The 13,692-nt window shown below is 34.7% G+C and overlaps 1 protein-coding gene across 5 annotated transcripts in view; it reads left to right on the forward strand.

Annotated features, from left to right (window-relative positions):
* SMAP1 (small ArfGAP 1) overlaps positions 1 to 13,692 on the forward strand; it is a 149,773-nt gene that overhangs the window by 41,647 nt on the left and 94,434 nt on the right. For all 5 annotated transcript variants that reach the window (XM_019664004.1, XM_019664000.1, XM_019664002.1 and 2 more), the window contains exon 2: positions 11,236 to 11,369. In XM_019664004.1, coding sequence (XP_019519549.1) covers positions 11,236 to 11,369 — 134 coding nt within the window. The remainder of the gene's footprint in view (positions 1 to 11,235; positions 11,370 to 13,692) is intronic.

Raw genomic sequence — 13,692 nt, forward strand, 5'->3', positions numbered from 1 at the left:
CCCTCAGTTTTTCCTCTGTGTCTCTGAGACTATTTCTGTTTACATTTCTTAACATTACGCTAAGTGAAATAAGTCAGTCAGAGGAAGACAAATACCATATGATCTCACTCATACGTGGATTCACGATCTCTTCCTCCTTTGAACTCTTGGCATATGAGTGCGAAAGAGAATTTTCTAATAGATAAAATTACGCATGATTGGAGTAGGCTGCAAGATGGGAGCATTCTATTACTTAAAATGTTTAAAAATATTTAAGGAGTGACAGAATGGCCTACTCAGTAAAGGGGATGAGAATTGACATTCAGTAGTCTTCCTTTATCAGCAGGGAATACGTTCCAGGACCCCCAGTGAGGTAGTACCAAACCCTATATATGATACTGTATTTTTTCCTATACATCATACATGCCCTATGATAAAGTTTATTAATTAGGCAAACTAAGAGATTAATAATAACATAATAAAAGAACAATTATAACAATATACGGTAATGTTATGTGAATGTGGTCTCTCTCTCAAAATATTTTATTGTAATCATCCCTTATTTACAGGAAATGGCTTGAATGTTTCAGAGGGATTCCTTGCTGAGCTCTTCATATAGGCTCAGTGCTTTCTGGAGCGATACTGCCATTACTGGGGACATGTTTTGGTTCATGTTTTTCACACACCAATTTAATGCCTTTTCCATTTTAACTAAGCACTTATCACACACTTTGGCTGTAAGTTATGCAGTTTGAGATGCAGCAGCAAAACTAGCATGAATTTCTTTTTCCTTCACAATTTCATGGATAGAAGATTCATCCTTCCTGTAGATCTTAGCAACCTCAGCATATGATTTTTTTGCTTTTTCTTAAGGTGAGAACTTTCACCTTTTCACTTAAAGGAAGCACCCTATGGCTTCTCTTTGACATATGAATTGCCAGCATCACTACTCTGTACCTTGGGGCCATTATTAAGTAAAATAGGGTGACTTGAACATAAGTACTGTGATACCACAACAATCAAACTGAGACAGCTACTAAGTGACAAACAGGTGGGGAGCATATACAGCTTGGATATGATAGACAAAAGGATGATTTATGTTCCTGACAGGACAGAGCTGGACAGTGAGTAAGTTCATCACCCTACTCAGAATGGCATGCAATTTAAAACTTAAAAATTGTTTATTTCTGGAATTTCCCGTTTAATATTTTTGGACAATGGTTGACCAGCAGTAACTGAAACCATGGACAAGAGGAGACTAATGTATATAGTTTTCTTTGTGCTAGGTGCTTGTATATTTCATCTTTAATTTCAAGGGACCCTAAAAGGTGTAGATGAACTCACTCTATTTTATAGTGTGGAAACTGACATTTAAAAGAGGTCTTATAATTTGTCTTTAGTTCCATAGTCATGTGTATCTAAGTGGTGATTCATACCCGGGTCTTTGTAGAAGAGCTGTTATGCTGCCTTCAGTGAGTAACTATGTCATGAACTCAAGGTCCATAATGATTGTGTGAAGTTTGGCAGTTTGGCATTTTTACCAAGGAATGAAGGCCTGAATGCGGCAGAATGGCAACACTTGGTTAGGAAGAGAAAAAAATTTTGGATAATGGTATAATTAGAAACACCAAAAGGGAAACAGAGGCACCAAATTTTATCATTCGGTTTGGATCTTGGCCTGGTGAAAGGTTAAGATTTTGACAACAAAATTGGGGGATCTTATTTTGACTTCTTTAAGAAACCACCTATTGTTGGGATGTATTTATTGCTTGGGCTTTTGTTTTTATATGATTGAAGTGATCTTGCTTAAAAATTAAAATAAAAAATTGTAGCTATTAAGCCAATCTCCAAAAGATGACAGCTACCATGTTCAATTAGGATATATATTAATGAAAAATTAATACTATCATGAGCTTACCATGTATCAGCTCCATGGCTTCTTGCCTGACATTTCTGTATATCTGCCAGGACTGCACATCCTGAGATAATCTACTAGTGCCTTCTCAGCTTCGATTAACAGTTCTACTGCTGCCTGCCATTCTTTCTTTTCCGGTAGAGGAAGGAAAAAGCAATAAAAGGAATTATGATATTTCATGTCTACAATTAAAGAAATATATACAGATTTAAAAAAAAAACAGCATTATTGAGATATAATTTATGTACTATAAAATTCACTTTTTAAAATTCATGTATTATAAATTCAGTGATTTTAGTATATATTAACAGTTTACAGCGATCACCATAATCAAATTTTATTTTAGAACATTTGTTTTATTACAAAAAGATCTGTCATGCTTATTTGCAATACCCCCCCACCCCCACCCCCCTGGCCAATCACATAGTTCAAGTTCTTTTTTTACAAGTTTGTAGTTCAGCTTACAATCTGGAAAACATGATTTCATGGGTTGTTGCTTGTTTCTCTTGGTGATCCACAAGCATGCCTAGCCCATACCATAGCTGACCATGAGTAATGAAAGGCTAGTCACTCTTGGGTAAAGAACAAAGGGCCTTCTTGGTGTTGAAAGAGAAAGGGTATCTTCCTTGTTTCATGCTTGATCCTGGACAATACTTTGATAAGGGTAGTTTCTCTTTCCGATCCTTTACTGCTTTGGTGTGTATCCCTTGCCCTAGGCATCCATTACAGTGATGCTGCCTTATGATTTACCCTTTACATCCCTGTTGATTTTGCCCTCCTCTCCTCTGTTCTTCCTTGACCAAAATTCTCTGTCCTTGCAGTTTCCTTCTCCAACAAATCAAACCAAACCAAATCTAGTTCTTAACTGAATCTTACGTATTATGAGGAAATAAATAAAGTGAATATATAATAATTTGGGAAGGATTGATAATTCTGGAGAGGTTGAAAAGATTATTTGCATCTTTAAATCTGTATTTTTAGCCCCCATGCTTAAGTGACTTGGCATTTCAAAAAGTTGACAGAGTAAACCCAGTCAGCCAGTAAAAGGGAATGTTCTTTGAAAGGATGAAATTATCAAAGTAGGAGATGCAAAGTATCCAGAGTTGCATTTTGGAAATCTGCCCATGGCATAGTTAGCTCTCTCTCCCGCTTTCTAGAATTTTTCTTTATGTTTTGACCTTATTTCTCATTCCCTAAAATGATGCTATAATATTACCTACCTCACATGGTTATTAGGATTAAATGAGACAGTGTACTTGGGAGTATGAATGATATCCACCATATGCAATAAGATGGTGATTTCCTCTAAAAACACCCTCCTAGCAGTTTTTGGCAGCAGTAACTCAGGCAGCTCAAGGTCTTGGCTATCATTATAAGCTAGAGACTGCCTACATTTTTATAGCAGACATTGTGCTGGGTACAGAGCATACAGGGTTCAATCAAATGAAGTCCCTATTCTCAAAGAGATAACTGTTACTCAGAAAAGATAGCTAAAGCAATTAACTGTAAATCATTGTGATAAATGTTATTTAAAAAGTGTTGGGGGAATTGGAGAAGGCTTTATAGCAGAATTAAGTCTTTAAAGGAAATTACTGTTAGCAGTTATTGTTATCTTTCTCTTCATTGTTGTGTTTTATTTTCTATTTATAAAAAAATTCAAAGTACCTTTTCCATTTGCTAGTCTATCATGATAGAAACTTAAGAGAAGTTTCTTCTCAGAAGAGCATACAATTTCATCTTATTCTCAAAAGGTATGAAAGCTACAAGACAAGTATATTGACCTCTCAGTAAAATTCCTGTTCATTGTAAAGATGTATAGTCTTTTTTTACATTATATATATAAGTTATTAAGTAAACCTCATTTTCCACTTTCTGCAGTTTTCGCACCTTAAAACTGTCTTTCATCTCTATCTGAAAATTAGTTGTCCCTTGGTACTATACAGATTTTAGGTGTGTATGTGTCACAACTTAAAAAAGAGGAAATCAGTATTTAAATAAAAGAAACTTAGCAGTAGTCAGGTGCTGCAATGATGTGTTTTTTTGGCTAGAGCATTATAGCATAGCTGAAACTCTTCAAGGTGGGAGAGGACAGGCACTGTCCATTTTACCTAGAATATACCTTATCTTTGTACCTTCTCCAGACTTTACCTGCTCTAACTGGACTTTTCTTTCAGTAATCACCTCAAATGACACTGTCTCTACAAAGCCTGTGCTAATATTCCTGGCCAACGTGCGTCTTTTCCTCTTGTGTGTTCCTCCTCATTTGCAATTATACTATGATGACCATATATGCCTTATTAGAGTGCAAGCTCCTTAAAGGCTGGACTTGTGTTTTGTCCTCTTTGTTTAATACCTTGGTGAAATGGACACTTACTACATATTTGGTGATTTAAATTGAATCTAGAAAACTCAGGTTTAATAAAAATGTGCTATATTATTCTTTAATACTTCTTTTAGAATTTAGCACTGAAATAAGGGATTAAATCTCTGGTATGTTCTTTTTACAGTTACCGACATGCAAATTTAATCCACATTGAATTAGGTAGATTATAGGTTTAGCTGCTATAACAAAAAGACCCTGAAATACTATGGCTTAAACAGGATTGAAGCTTATTTCTCCTTCATGTTAGTCTGGAGATGAACTGTCCAATGTGTATGGAGTAGCTCCGTCATTCTTCAATATGGGGCTTTCATAGCTGGATCTAAGGTAGCAGGTTCATTTTTTATGATCTCCCAACTAATGGGAAAGGGGAGGAGGCAAGAGGAACATAGGCCCAATTTGGTTTGTGGCAAAGCACATTTCAGCTCACATTCCATTGTTCACAACTTGGTTTTATGTGACCACACTTCGCTGCAGGGTAGGCTGAGAAATATAGTTTCTATCTGGGCAGCCATGTTTCTAGCTAAAATTTAGGGGCTTTTATTAAACAGAAGAATGGCAAAATAGATATTAAACACAACAATTTCTGCCTCAGTTTTTGCAATTGTTTTTAAAACAGTAGATGGGTAACTTCGGGTATCGACCTGTATATTTAACTAAGTCATCAGACTTAGCTGATTTTTTATTGTACTGCCTATTGCCTTACTCTAGTCCTACAGGTGATGCAGAAAGCCATATAGAAGCTTGCCCAGTGAAGAATTTACCATCAGCTTTAGTAGAGACTGATTACAAGTGAAGAAAATAGAAGCTGTCGATTGTGGCATATTATGTGAGACAAGCTGTTATGGCATTTATATTGGGTTGTCGGAAAAGTCATGATGCATTTTTGCAATGAAAAACATAGAAAAAATACGTCATGACTTTTCCGACAATCTAATAGGGAAGGAGAATGGAGAGATGGAAAGAAATAAGAAAATAAGGAAAGACGTTGTGGAGAATATGAAACTCGTTTGGCCTTGAAGATGAGGTAGGAGTTGTATGGTCACAAGCAGAACATTCTAGGCAAGGGAAATGATGTGCAGGAAAGTTTCAAGACGGGATAATTGAGTTGTATTCAAGGGAAAGCAATGAGTCTGTTCCTGTTGGCTTCCTGAGAATGTAAGTTGGTGTAGGGCAAATTAAAGTTTAAGAAGGATCAAGATTATAGATGGTCATGAAAATAAAATAGAGGAAAATATAAAACTGTATTAAAGGTTTAGAGTTGCAGACTAAAATGGTGAAAGAGTTTAATCTGGCAATGAAAATCAGAATGGGAGAATTCCTTCCCTCTCTCGCTGCCTAATCTCTCTGAGGTTACCTGTGACCTCTCAGTTAACACATCCAGATGTTCTGTCCTAGCTCATTCTTGATGTCTCTGAAATTTTTGACACTGTTGACAATCTTTTCTTTAAAACTCTGGCCTTCTCTAATTTTGCACTACTTTTTAGTTTCTCCCTAATGCTTAGTACTCTGCTTTTTTTGCTCTTCTTCTTGTTGGGGCTACAGCTGTCATCTTGAAGATGGTGCTCATGTATGTATCTTCAGCCCTATATTGCTAATTCCTTGCTGGACATTTTCATCTGGGTGTGTCACTGTCATTTAAAGCACAGCTTTCTGATTCCGCAATAACATTTATGCTTTAAATCCCAGATTTAAAGCAGAAATTGCAGCCATCTTGGTTTCTACCTTTTCCCCTATCATTGTGTTTCCCAATCACTGAGTCTTGTCAGTTCTTCCGGGTGATTCTCACATGCATTCATTTCCATTCTTACAGTTGCCACATTTATTAGTCCTTTAACATGTTGTGTTTGGATTGTTAATATTCCCTAAGTATTCACTGATGATTCATATGAGTCGAGGTGCTAACATTAGTGAGCACATCTTCTCTTCTGTTACTGGAGTTTTGTTTTAGTGTGATTATGATTATGAGGTTACTAATACTAGTTTAGTTGACATTAGCTTATTTGTGTTGTTTTTAGTGAGATAGTGATCTAGATAACTCAAAATAACCCAACATTTGAATTCTAAGTACACTTTGAATTTTCTTCTCAGCAGATCTGATTTGTAGTATGTTAAAATAAATAATTCAGTTTAAGTCACGTACTCAATAGGAATAATGAAAGCAGACCAGGAAGTATGCTGAATGCTTAAGTTGAAGACTTTGTCAAGAATAATCTAGAGTCTTGCTATTCAAAATGTGGATGGCAGCATGGGCATCACAGGTTGCTTGTTAGGAATGCAGAGGCTCAGGTACCATTCCAGGGCTACAGAATTAGAGTCTACATTTTCATAATATCCCCAGGGATGTGTATGCACAGTAGAGTTTGAGAGGTAATGATTTAGAATTTACTATGCATTTCTTTAACTTTTCTTAGTTTGAGACTTACGTGCTAAAATAATTAAATCCTCTATTTACCTATTAGTGTTTATCTGTTTGTTTACCATAGATTTTTACATAAACTTCAAAACATATTGTTATACATGTTATACATGTTGGAGAGTAACTGGGGCAGGGAGATGTAGCTAGAATAGTCCTGGAAGTCCTCTATGAGCAGGCGGTGTGTGAACTGAGGCCTACAGGACAAAGTGAGCCAGGCATGCGAAGACCTAAGGAAAACATGTGGGGCGGAGGGAGCAACAAATGGAAAGGCACAAAGGCAAGAAAGGGCATGTGTAATCATAGTAGGTGAGTGGGAGAGCCATGATGAGCTTGAAGAGGTATTAGGGACCTTCTCCATGGGAGCCAGGGTAAACCAGTTAGCCTTTTACTATGTGGCCTCCTCTTACTGTCTCCTGAAAATTTTCCCCAATGCTCTGACACTCGACCCTTCAGCTATACCAAAGTCCCCTACCATACCACCCCTTTTTTAACCTTTGCCAAGAATGTGTCTTGGCATATTCTGTGCCTACTGCCTACTATTCAGCCTTTAAATTTCACTTCAGGCTTTGCCTCTTCTGTAACAGCTGTGTGCCTTCCAACAGACCTTGTCTCCTTAGTTGGTGGTCCTCATTGCCATATATATATATATCACATTATGCTAAAATCCATTACTCCATGTTATATTTAAGATATATTCATGTAAATATGTGCGGCTTATTCATTTTTACTGTGGTATAATAGTCCATCGAATGGTGAGATAATCATACTGGTGAATATTTATTTCTAATAATTTTTAGAAACTATGCTTCTATAAATACTCTGCTACATGGCTTCTTGCGTACATGTATGAGTTTCTTTGTAGTGTTTTTCAGCCTTATTTGACCATGACTCAGATAAACAATGTTTTACATCATGACTGGATTTTTGTGTGTATTTCTGCTTGTACACGTATATATGTATGTATGTTACTGATTTTTAGTTTAAACAAAATTACATTTACCCTTCATGTGATGCACTCATATTTTTCTCTTCTAAAAATAAATACTTATTGAGATTAATATGTCGTGACCTGTGGTTTACAATATTGCTGTAGGGTTTGTAGGGTGTGTTGTGTGTGTGAGTGTGTATGTACACATAGTTATGGCATATTATGTATATACATTGATAAATCTCTGTGTGTGTGAGAGAGAGGGAGAGGGAGAGGGAGGAATGAGAATGAATAGATTGTATGGTGGAAGGGTTTATTCATCTAAAACTTGACTAGGTTTCACCAAATTGTTTTTTAAATGGTTATACCTGTTTATACATGGCTTGACCTCCTGAGTCTGGGAACTTTGTGTGCATGGTCTTTTAACAACATTTACTTGGCACAGAGTTGGTAAGGACTCATTGAATAGTTTAGTGAATGAAAATGAGGCTTTCATACCAATAATTGAACAACTGCCATGTTAAGCAGCTATTATTATCTTATCAAGGTAATTTTAGGTAGATTAACAAGGCTAATTTTTTAGCGTAGATAATCCATTTGTAATTTCATTTAGAATTTTAAAAGTCTATTTCTGGGGGTTCCTAACTGTATTTTTAAGATATGATAGTTATATTCCAAAGAAACATGCGCTGACAAGATTACATTATTATTTCAGTTGGTCAGAGTGATTGGGGCTAAAGTTTTCCATAAGTGATGGCAAAGCTATTTGCTTTTTTTTTTTTCTTTCAGGAATCAATGAAATGGTTTTATAGCCTTAAATGGTATAAAACCTAAGCATCACCTAACATTTCATTAGATCTAGCTTTTGCTCAATAGTAATATAGCCATTTCATTCTATTACTGCTAGAATAAATGGCTATAGCCATTTTGTTCTACATGCTTTTGTACAATTTAATCCCTTTATTATCTTTAGCTATTGTAAAAATGCACCACTATATTGGGTGCTACAGCTTTTTACCGACGTGGACATTCACTATCACATTATGCAAATAATGCTTTCTAATTAATTCATTCAATCATAACATTTGCTACATCAGGAAAATTGTGCTATAGAGAAAAGTCTCCATTTGTATTGGCTGTGGGTTTCCTGCAGATATTCTAAAGGGAGTCATTCTATTTTAAGAACAAAAATGAAGCTTCACTTGGAGTGCGTTGAAAATCTTTTGTTTTCCCATTGTGTACTTGACTCACTGCCTTTTCGAGAGTTGTTTTTAAGGACAGTTAAGATAAACTTGTTTTGCAGACCAATAGAGAAACTTTTCTAGAGAAAGAAAAGTATTGTATTTTGATTTTCAAAATTTCTTAATATGACAATAACTTGTACTTAAGTTATTGCTTTAAAACTTTCAAAATATTTTCTTTTAAAAATTTTTTTCAATTACAGTTGACATTGTTATTATTTTAGTTTCAGGTATACAACACAGTGTTTAGACATTTATATGATTTACAAAGTGATTTCCCAATAAGTCCAGTACCCACCTGGCACAATGCATAGTTATTACAATATTATTGACCATAATCCCTATGCTGTACTTTACATCCCCATGACTATTTTGTAACTACCAATTGTAACTTCTTAATCCCTTTACCTTTTTCACCCATCCTTCTCTACCCCCCTCCCATCTGGAAACCATTAGTTTGTTCTCTATATCTATGAGACTATTTCTGTTTTGTTTCTTCATTTATTTTGTTCTTTAGATTCCACACATAAGTGATATCATATGGTATTTATCTTTCTCTTCGCTTAGCATAATTGCCTCTAGGATCATTCATGTTGTCACAAATGGTAAGATTTCATTATTTTTTATGGCTGAGTAATATTGCATTGTATATATGTACAACATCTTCTTTATCTTATTGTCTGTTGATAGACTCTTAGGTTGCTTCCATATCTTGGCTATTGTAAATAACACTGCAGTGAACGTAAGGGTGCATATATCTTTTCAAATTAGTGTTTTGGATTTCTTTGGATAAATACCCAGAAGTGGAATTTCTGGGTCATAATGTAGTTTCTCTTTTTAATTTTCTGAGGAACCTCCACACTGTTTTCCATACTGGTGGCATCAATTTACAGTCCCGCCAACAGTGCACGAGGGTTCTCCACATCCTCACCAACACTTGTTTATTGATTTATTGATGACAGCCATTCTGACAGGTGTAAGGTGATACCTCACTGTCGTTTTAATTTGTCTTTTTCTGATGATTAGTGACGTTTGAGCATCTTTTCATATGTGTGTTGGCCATATGTATGTCCTCTTTGGAGAAGTGTCTGTTCAGGTCCTCTGCCCTTTTTTTAATTGGATTGTTTGTTTGTTTTTATGTTAAGTTGTATGAATTCTTTATAAATTTAGGATATTTATTTACCCCTTATCAGATGTATCATTGGCAAATGTCTTCTCCCATTCGGTAGGCTGTCTTTTCATTTTGTTTTTGTTTCTTCTGGTGTGCAAAAACTTTTTAGTTTGATATATTCCCGTTTGTCTATTTTTTTCTTTCATTTCCCTTGCCCGAGCAGCTATATCAGGAAAAATATTACAAACATCAGTGTCACAGTTTATTGCCTATGTAATTTAGATAAATCTTTTAGACATAAGCTTTTGAATATTGACATAATTTTCAGATATAATTTTTTCCATTTTTACTTTAATTATACAAGAAATATGTGAAAATAATCATAACATTTAAAATTATCAAGAATAAACATTCAAAGGTATGAAAATAGTACAGCTAAGGTTTGTATTCTTGTATACTTATGTGCATTTCTCTACAGTGTTTTTCAGAATTTTTTGACCATGACCCAAAGAACCAACATTTTATAGCACACCTCAGTTCATCTGTTAAATTTCTTAATCTCAGGGTTATATTTGAGATTTATCTGATATAAGGCTTTTTGAGGCAGTCCTTGTTGTTTCTTATCCTTACCAATATTTAATATTAGTCTATTAAAATTTTTTTTCCAATGTGTTGAATGCAAAATGTGGGTTGTCAGAGTTTTAAAGGGCATTTTGCCTAATTACCAGTGAGGTTGTGTATGTTTTTATGTGTTTATTGACCATATATTTCTTGTTGTGTGAATTACTCATATCTTTTTGCCCATTTTCCTATTAGGTTGTTTGTCTGTTTCTTTTTAATTTATGTGTTTCATTAAAAAAAATCTGTTTGATTTGTATTTGTTGGTAATCTTTTAAGCAATACCACATTTAATAAAGGACTTACTTTTTAATGTGGGATATTACTACTTGTTCAAATATGCGGAGTGAAAAACCTGTTCTCATAAATTAGTTTTAAATTCTTAGACAGATTTCGGGGGAAATTTCTAGGAAAGCAAAACTACAATAGTAAACTCATTAAGGTTCTTAGAAGGTTGATTTTTAACCTTTCAGATACATGTCATCTTAGCAAGCTGCTGCTTGTACCATTTGAGAATTTGAGCATGTAAATGCTGTAAGCCTCTATTATAATTGTATAAAATTCCAGAATGATGTTTATATGCTGTCATGTTATTTATTTTAGTTTTTAATCTTTGCTTTTCTCTTTTTATTCTCCTTAATTAGGTCCCCGATGGGCTTCCTGGAATATTGGTGTGTTTATTTGCATCAGATGTGCTGGAATCCATAGAAATCTTGGGGTTCATATATCCAGGGTCAAGTCAGTCAACCTAGACCAATGGACACCGGAACAGATACAGGTAAATATTTCCTTACTGAGAAAATATTTAAAATAAATTTAAAATCTGTAACCCTTCTTGCATCTAAGGACTAATATTGAAAATTAGTAGTATGTTGAAATGGCATGTTGAAAAAGTAGTAGTATGTTGAAATGCCACATATAAAATTTGAGTGTTCTTTGAATTGTCAGTTTGCAATGTTTATTTCATCTTGGGTCTATAGGAAAGTCAGTTTTTAATCTATTTTTATCCAAAATGTTGATATTGTAGTATTTAAAAAATGAATTCCTTTTTCTTGTGTTGATGAAATTTGCCAGTATAATTCCATAGTCTGTTTTGTGTTTCTGTCAGTAGAGGGAGCCTGGGTAAAGATAAAGAATAAACCACTCTAGTCTAAGAACTAAAAGGATTTCCCTTCTGTACAGAGTTGTTCTTGATTTTCAGATAAGGTATAATAGTTGGAAGAGAGCCCCGTTTGCAAATGTTCTAATGACTGATTTGGACTTACTTTGAATGGTTTAGCTTTGTTAGAATAAATTTGTAATTTTATGGATTTGCCATTTTTCCAGTATGACCGCCTTAAATTCTCAAAATCACACTTTCTGATCCTTAAGGTTGACTCCTAATGTAAAACAATTATTTCTATAAGCTTTATTTTATAATTCACAGTGAAATTACACTACTTTTTCTTACGCAGTTTAAGAGTACCTTTACTTAGTGTGAAGGCTAAGTATACAATGTAGTTGAACCTCGATATACAGACGTCACAATCAGAAAAAAACAAAACACAAAAATTCACATGGATGGGGTGAGTAAGGATAGAAAGAATAGTTTAGAATTCTGGGGGGAGTGGGTCATTAAAAGAAAGATATATAGATTTGGTTAAAAAAAGTAAAACTTCTATACTGAAGGCATATTTATACCAAAGTAAATTCTAGATGGAGCGAAGATTTAAATATTTTTAAAAATTAAGCCTCAGAAATACTCAGAAAAAAATAGAGATGTTCAGGCTATAAAGTCAATTTATTTAGTTCAGTTTTAAATACATTTTTGAGTTTTTTGCTGGCTAGAGCATAAAGGGAAATATACTTTAGGTATTTTCAAGATCTTTGAGGAGAAAATTTACTGTTATATCAAGAAAGCAGAGCTTTTGGAACATTTCATATAAGGCAATATTCTTAACATTTATGGTAAATATGGTAACAGATTTCATGGTGGTGTTTCTAAGTTGTCTTTAAGAAAATGTGAAGTGTAGCTTGAAAACATAACTGGGTGTTTGTAATGGGTTATAGAGGTACAAAACATTCAAAACCTAAAGTGTATTGCCTTTTTAATGGTTTATTCAGACTAAGAACAAACCATGAAATCCCTAGACATTTCAGTTCTCCAGAATATTATTTTTCTCAACTAGGTTGTTGAAAGGAGTTGAGTAGCAGGTTATTTGAGGTGCGCAGCTGTTCTTTTTCTGTAAGTTAGAGCAGAACTTCCCAATCTGAGGGTTTTCTGTGGAATAGGTGACAGGTACACAGCAGAGTACTACTATATTATTAAAAATGTCAGGATATGAAAACAATTAAGTGATAGTCTTTGAAATTGTATTTGAACACTATTTGTATGGACCCAACTGTCAACTTTCTGAAATAAGAATTATCTTGGAATGCAAGACTGCTGATTAGTACTTGTCACCACAGAATTCTCTGTACGGCTCCATCTACCACAGAGCTCCTCTTCCAGGTGTTCTCTGATGAGAGATAAGATTAGGATGCAGTCACTTAAAAAATCACATCAGCAGACAATAAAGTTTTGCTTGGAAAAAAAAAAAAGAACAGAATCGTAATCTCACAGACAGATACACCATCCAGTATTCTTGTGGTTGGCCTTGTGATTAATCTCAAATAAAGGCAGAGCTGTTCTTCAGTAATGAGTAGGTAAGTGATGAAGACCCCAGGGTTCCATACTGTAGAACACAACCTTCATTTCAGTCTAGAAAACTTCAAGGCAACTGATTCTAGAACAATGTGATTCTATTAGAAAGTTGTGCGTAGAGTCAGACTACCAGAGTTAGAGCTGGGTGGTTACAGGTGAATTCTTAACTTCATATGCCTCAGTTTCTTCATTTGTGAAATGAGAATAGTAATAGTGTCTACCTCTGTAGGTTACTCTGAGGAGCCAGTAAATTAATATGGGTAAAGCATTTAGAACAGGCTTGGCACCTTTTAAACAGTCAATTATATTAGCTTGTCAGTTGTTAGTAGTCCAGTTGCTCATTGTGTAAAACCTTTTTTCTGCTCTTAATCAGTTAAGCTTTCTAGTGAATCTACTGTGATGAATTTGTTGCTAATGT

The sequence above is a fragment of the Hipposideros armiger genome, unplaced genomic scaffold, assembly GCF_001890085.2.
Source record: "Hipposideros armiger isolate ML-2016 unplaced genomic scaffold, ASM189008v1 scaffold_413, whole genome shotgun sequence".
In the NCBI taxonomy this organism is placed as follows: domain Eukaryota; kingdom Metazoa; phylum Chordata; class Mammalia; order Chiroptera; family Hipposideridae; genus Hipposideros; species Hipposideros armiger.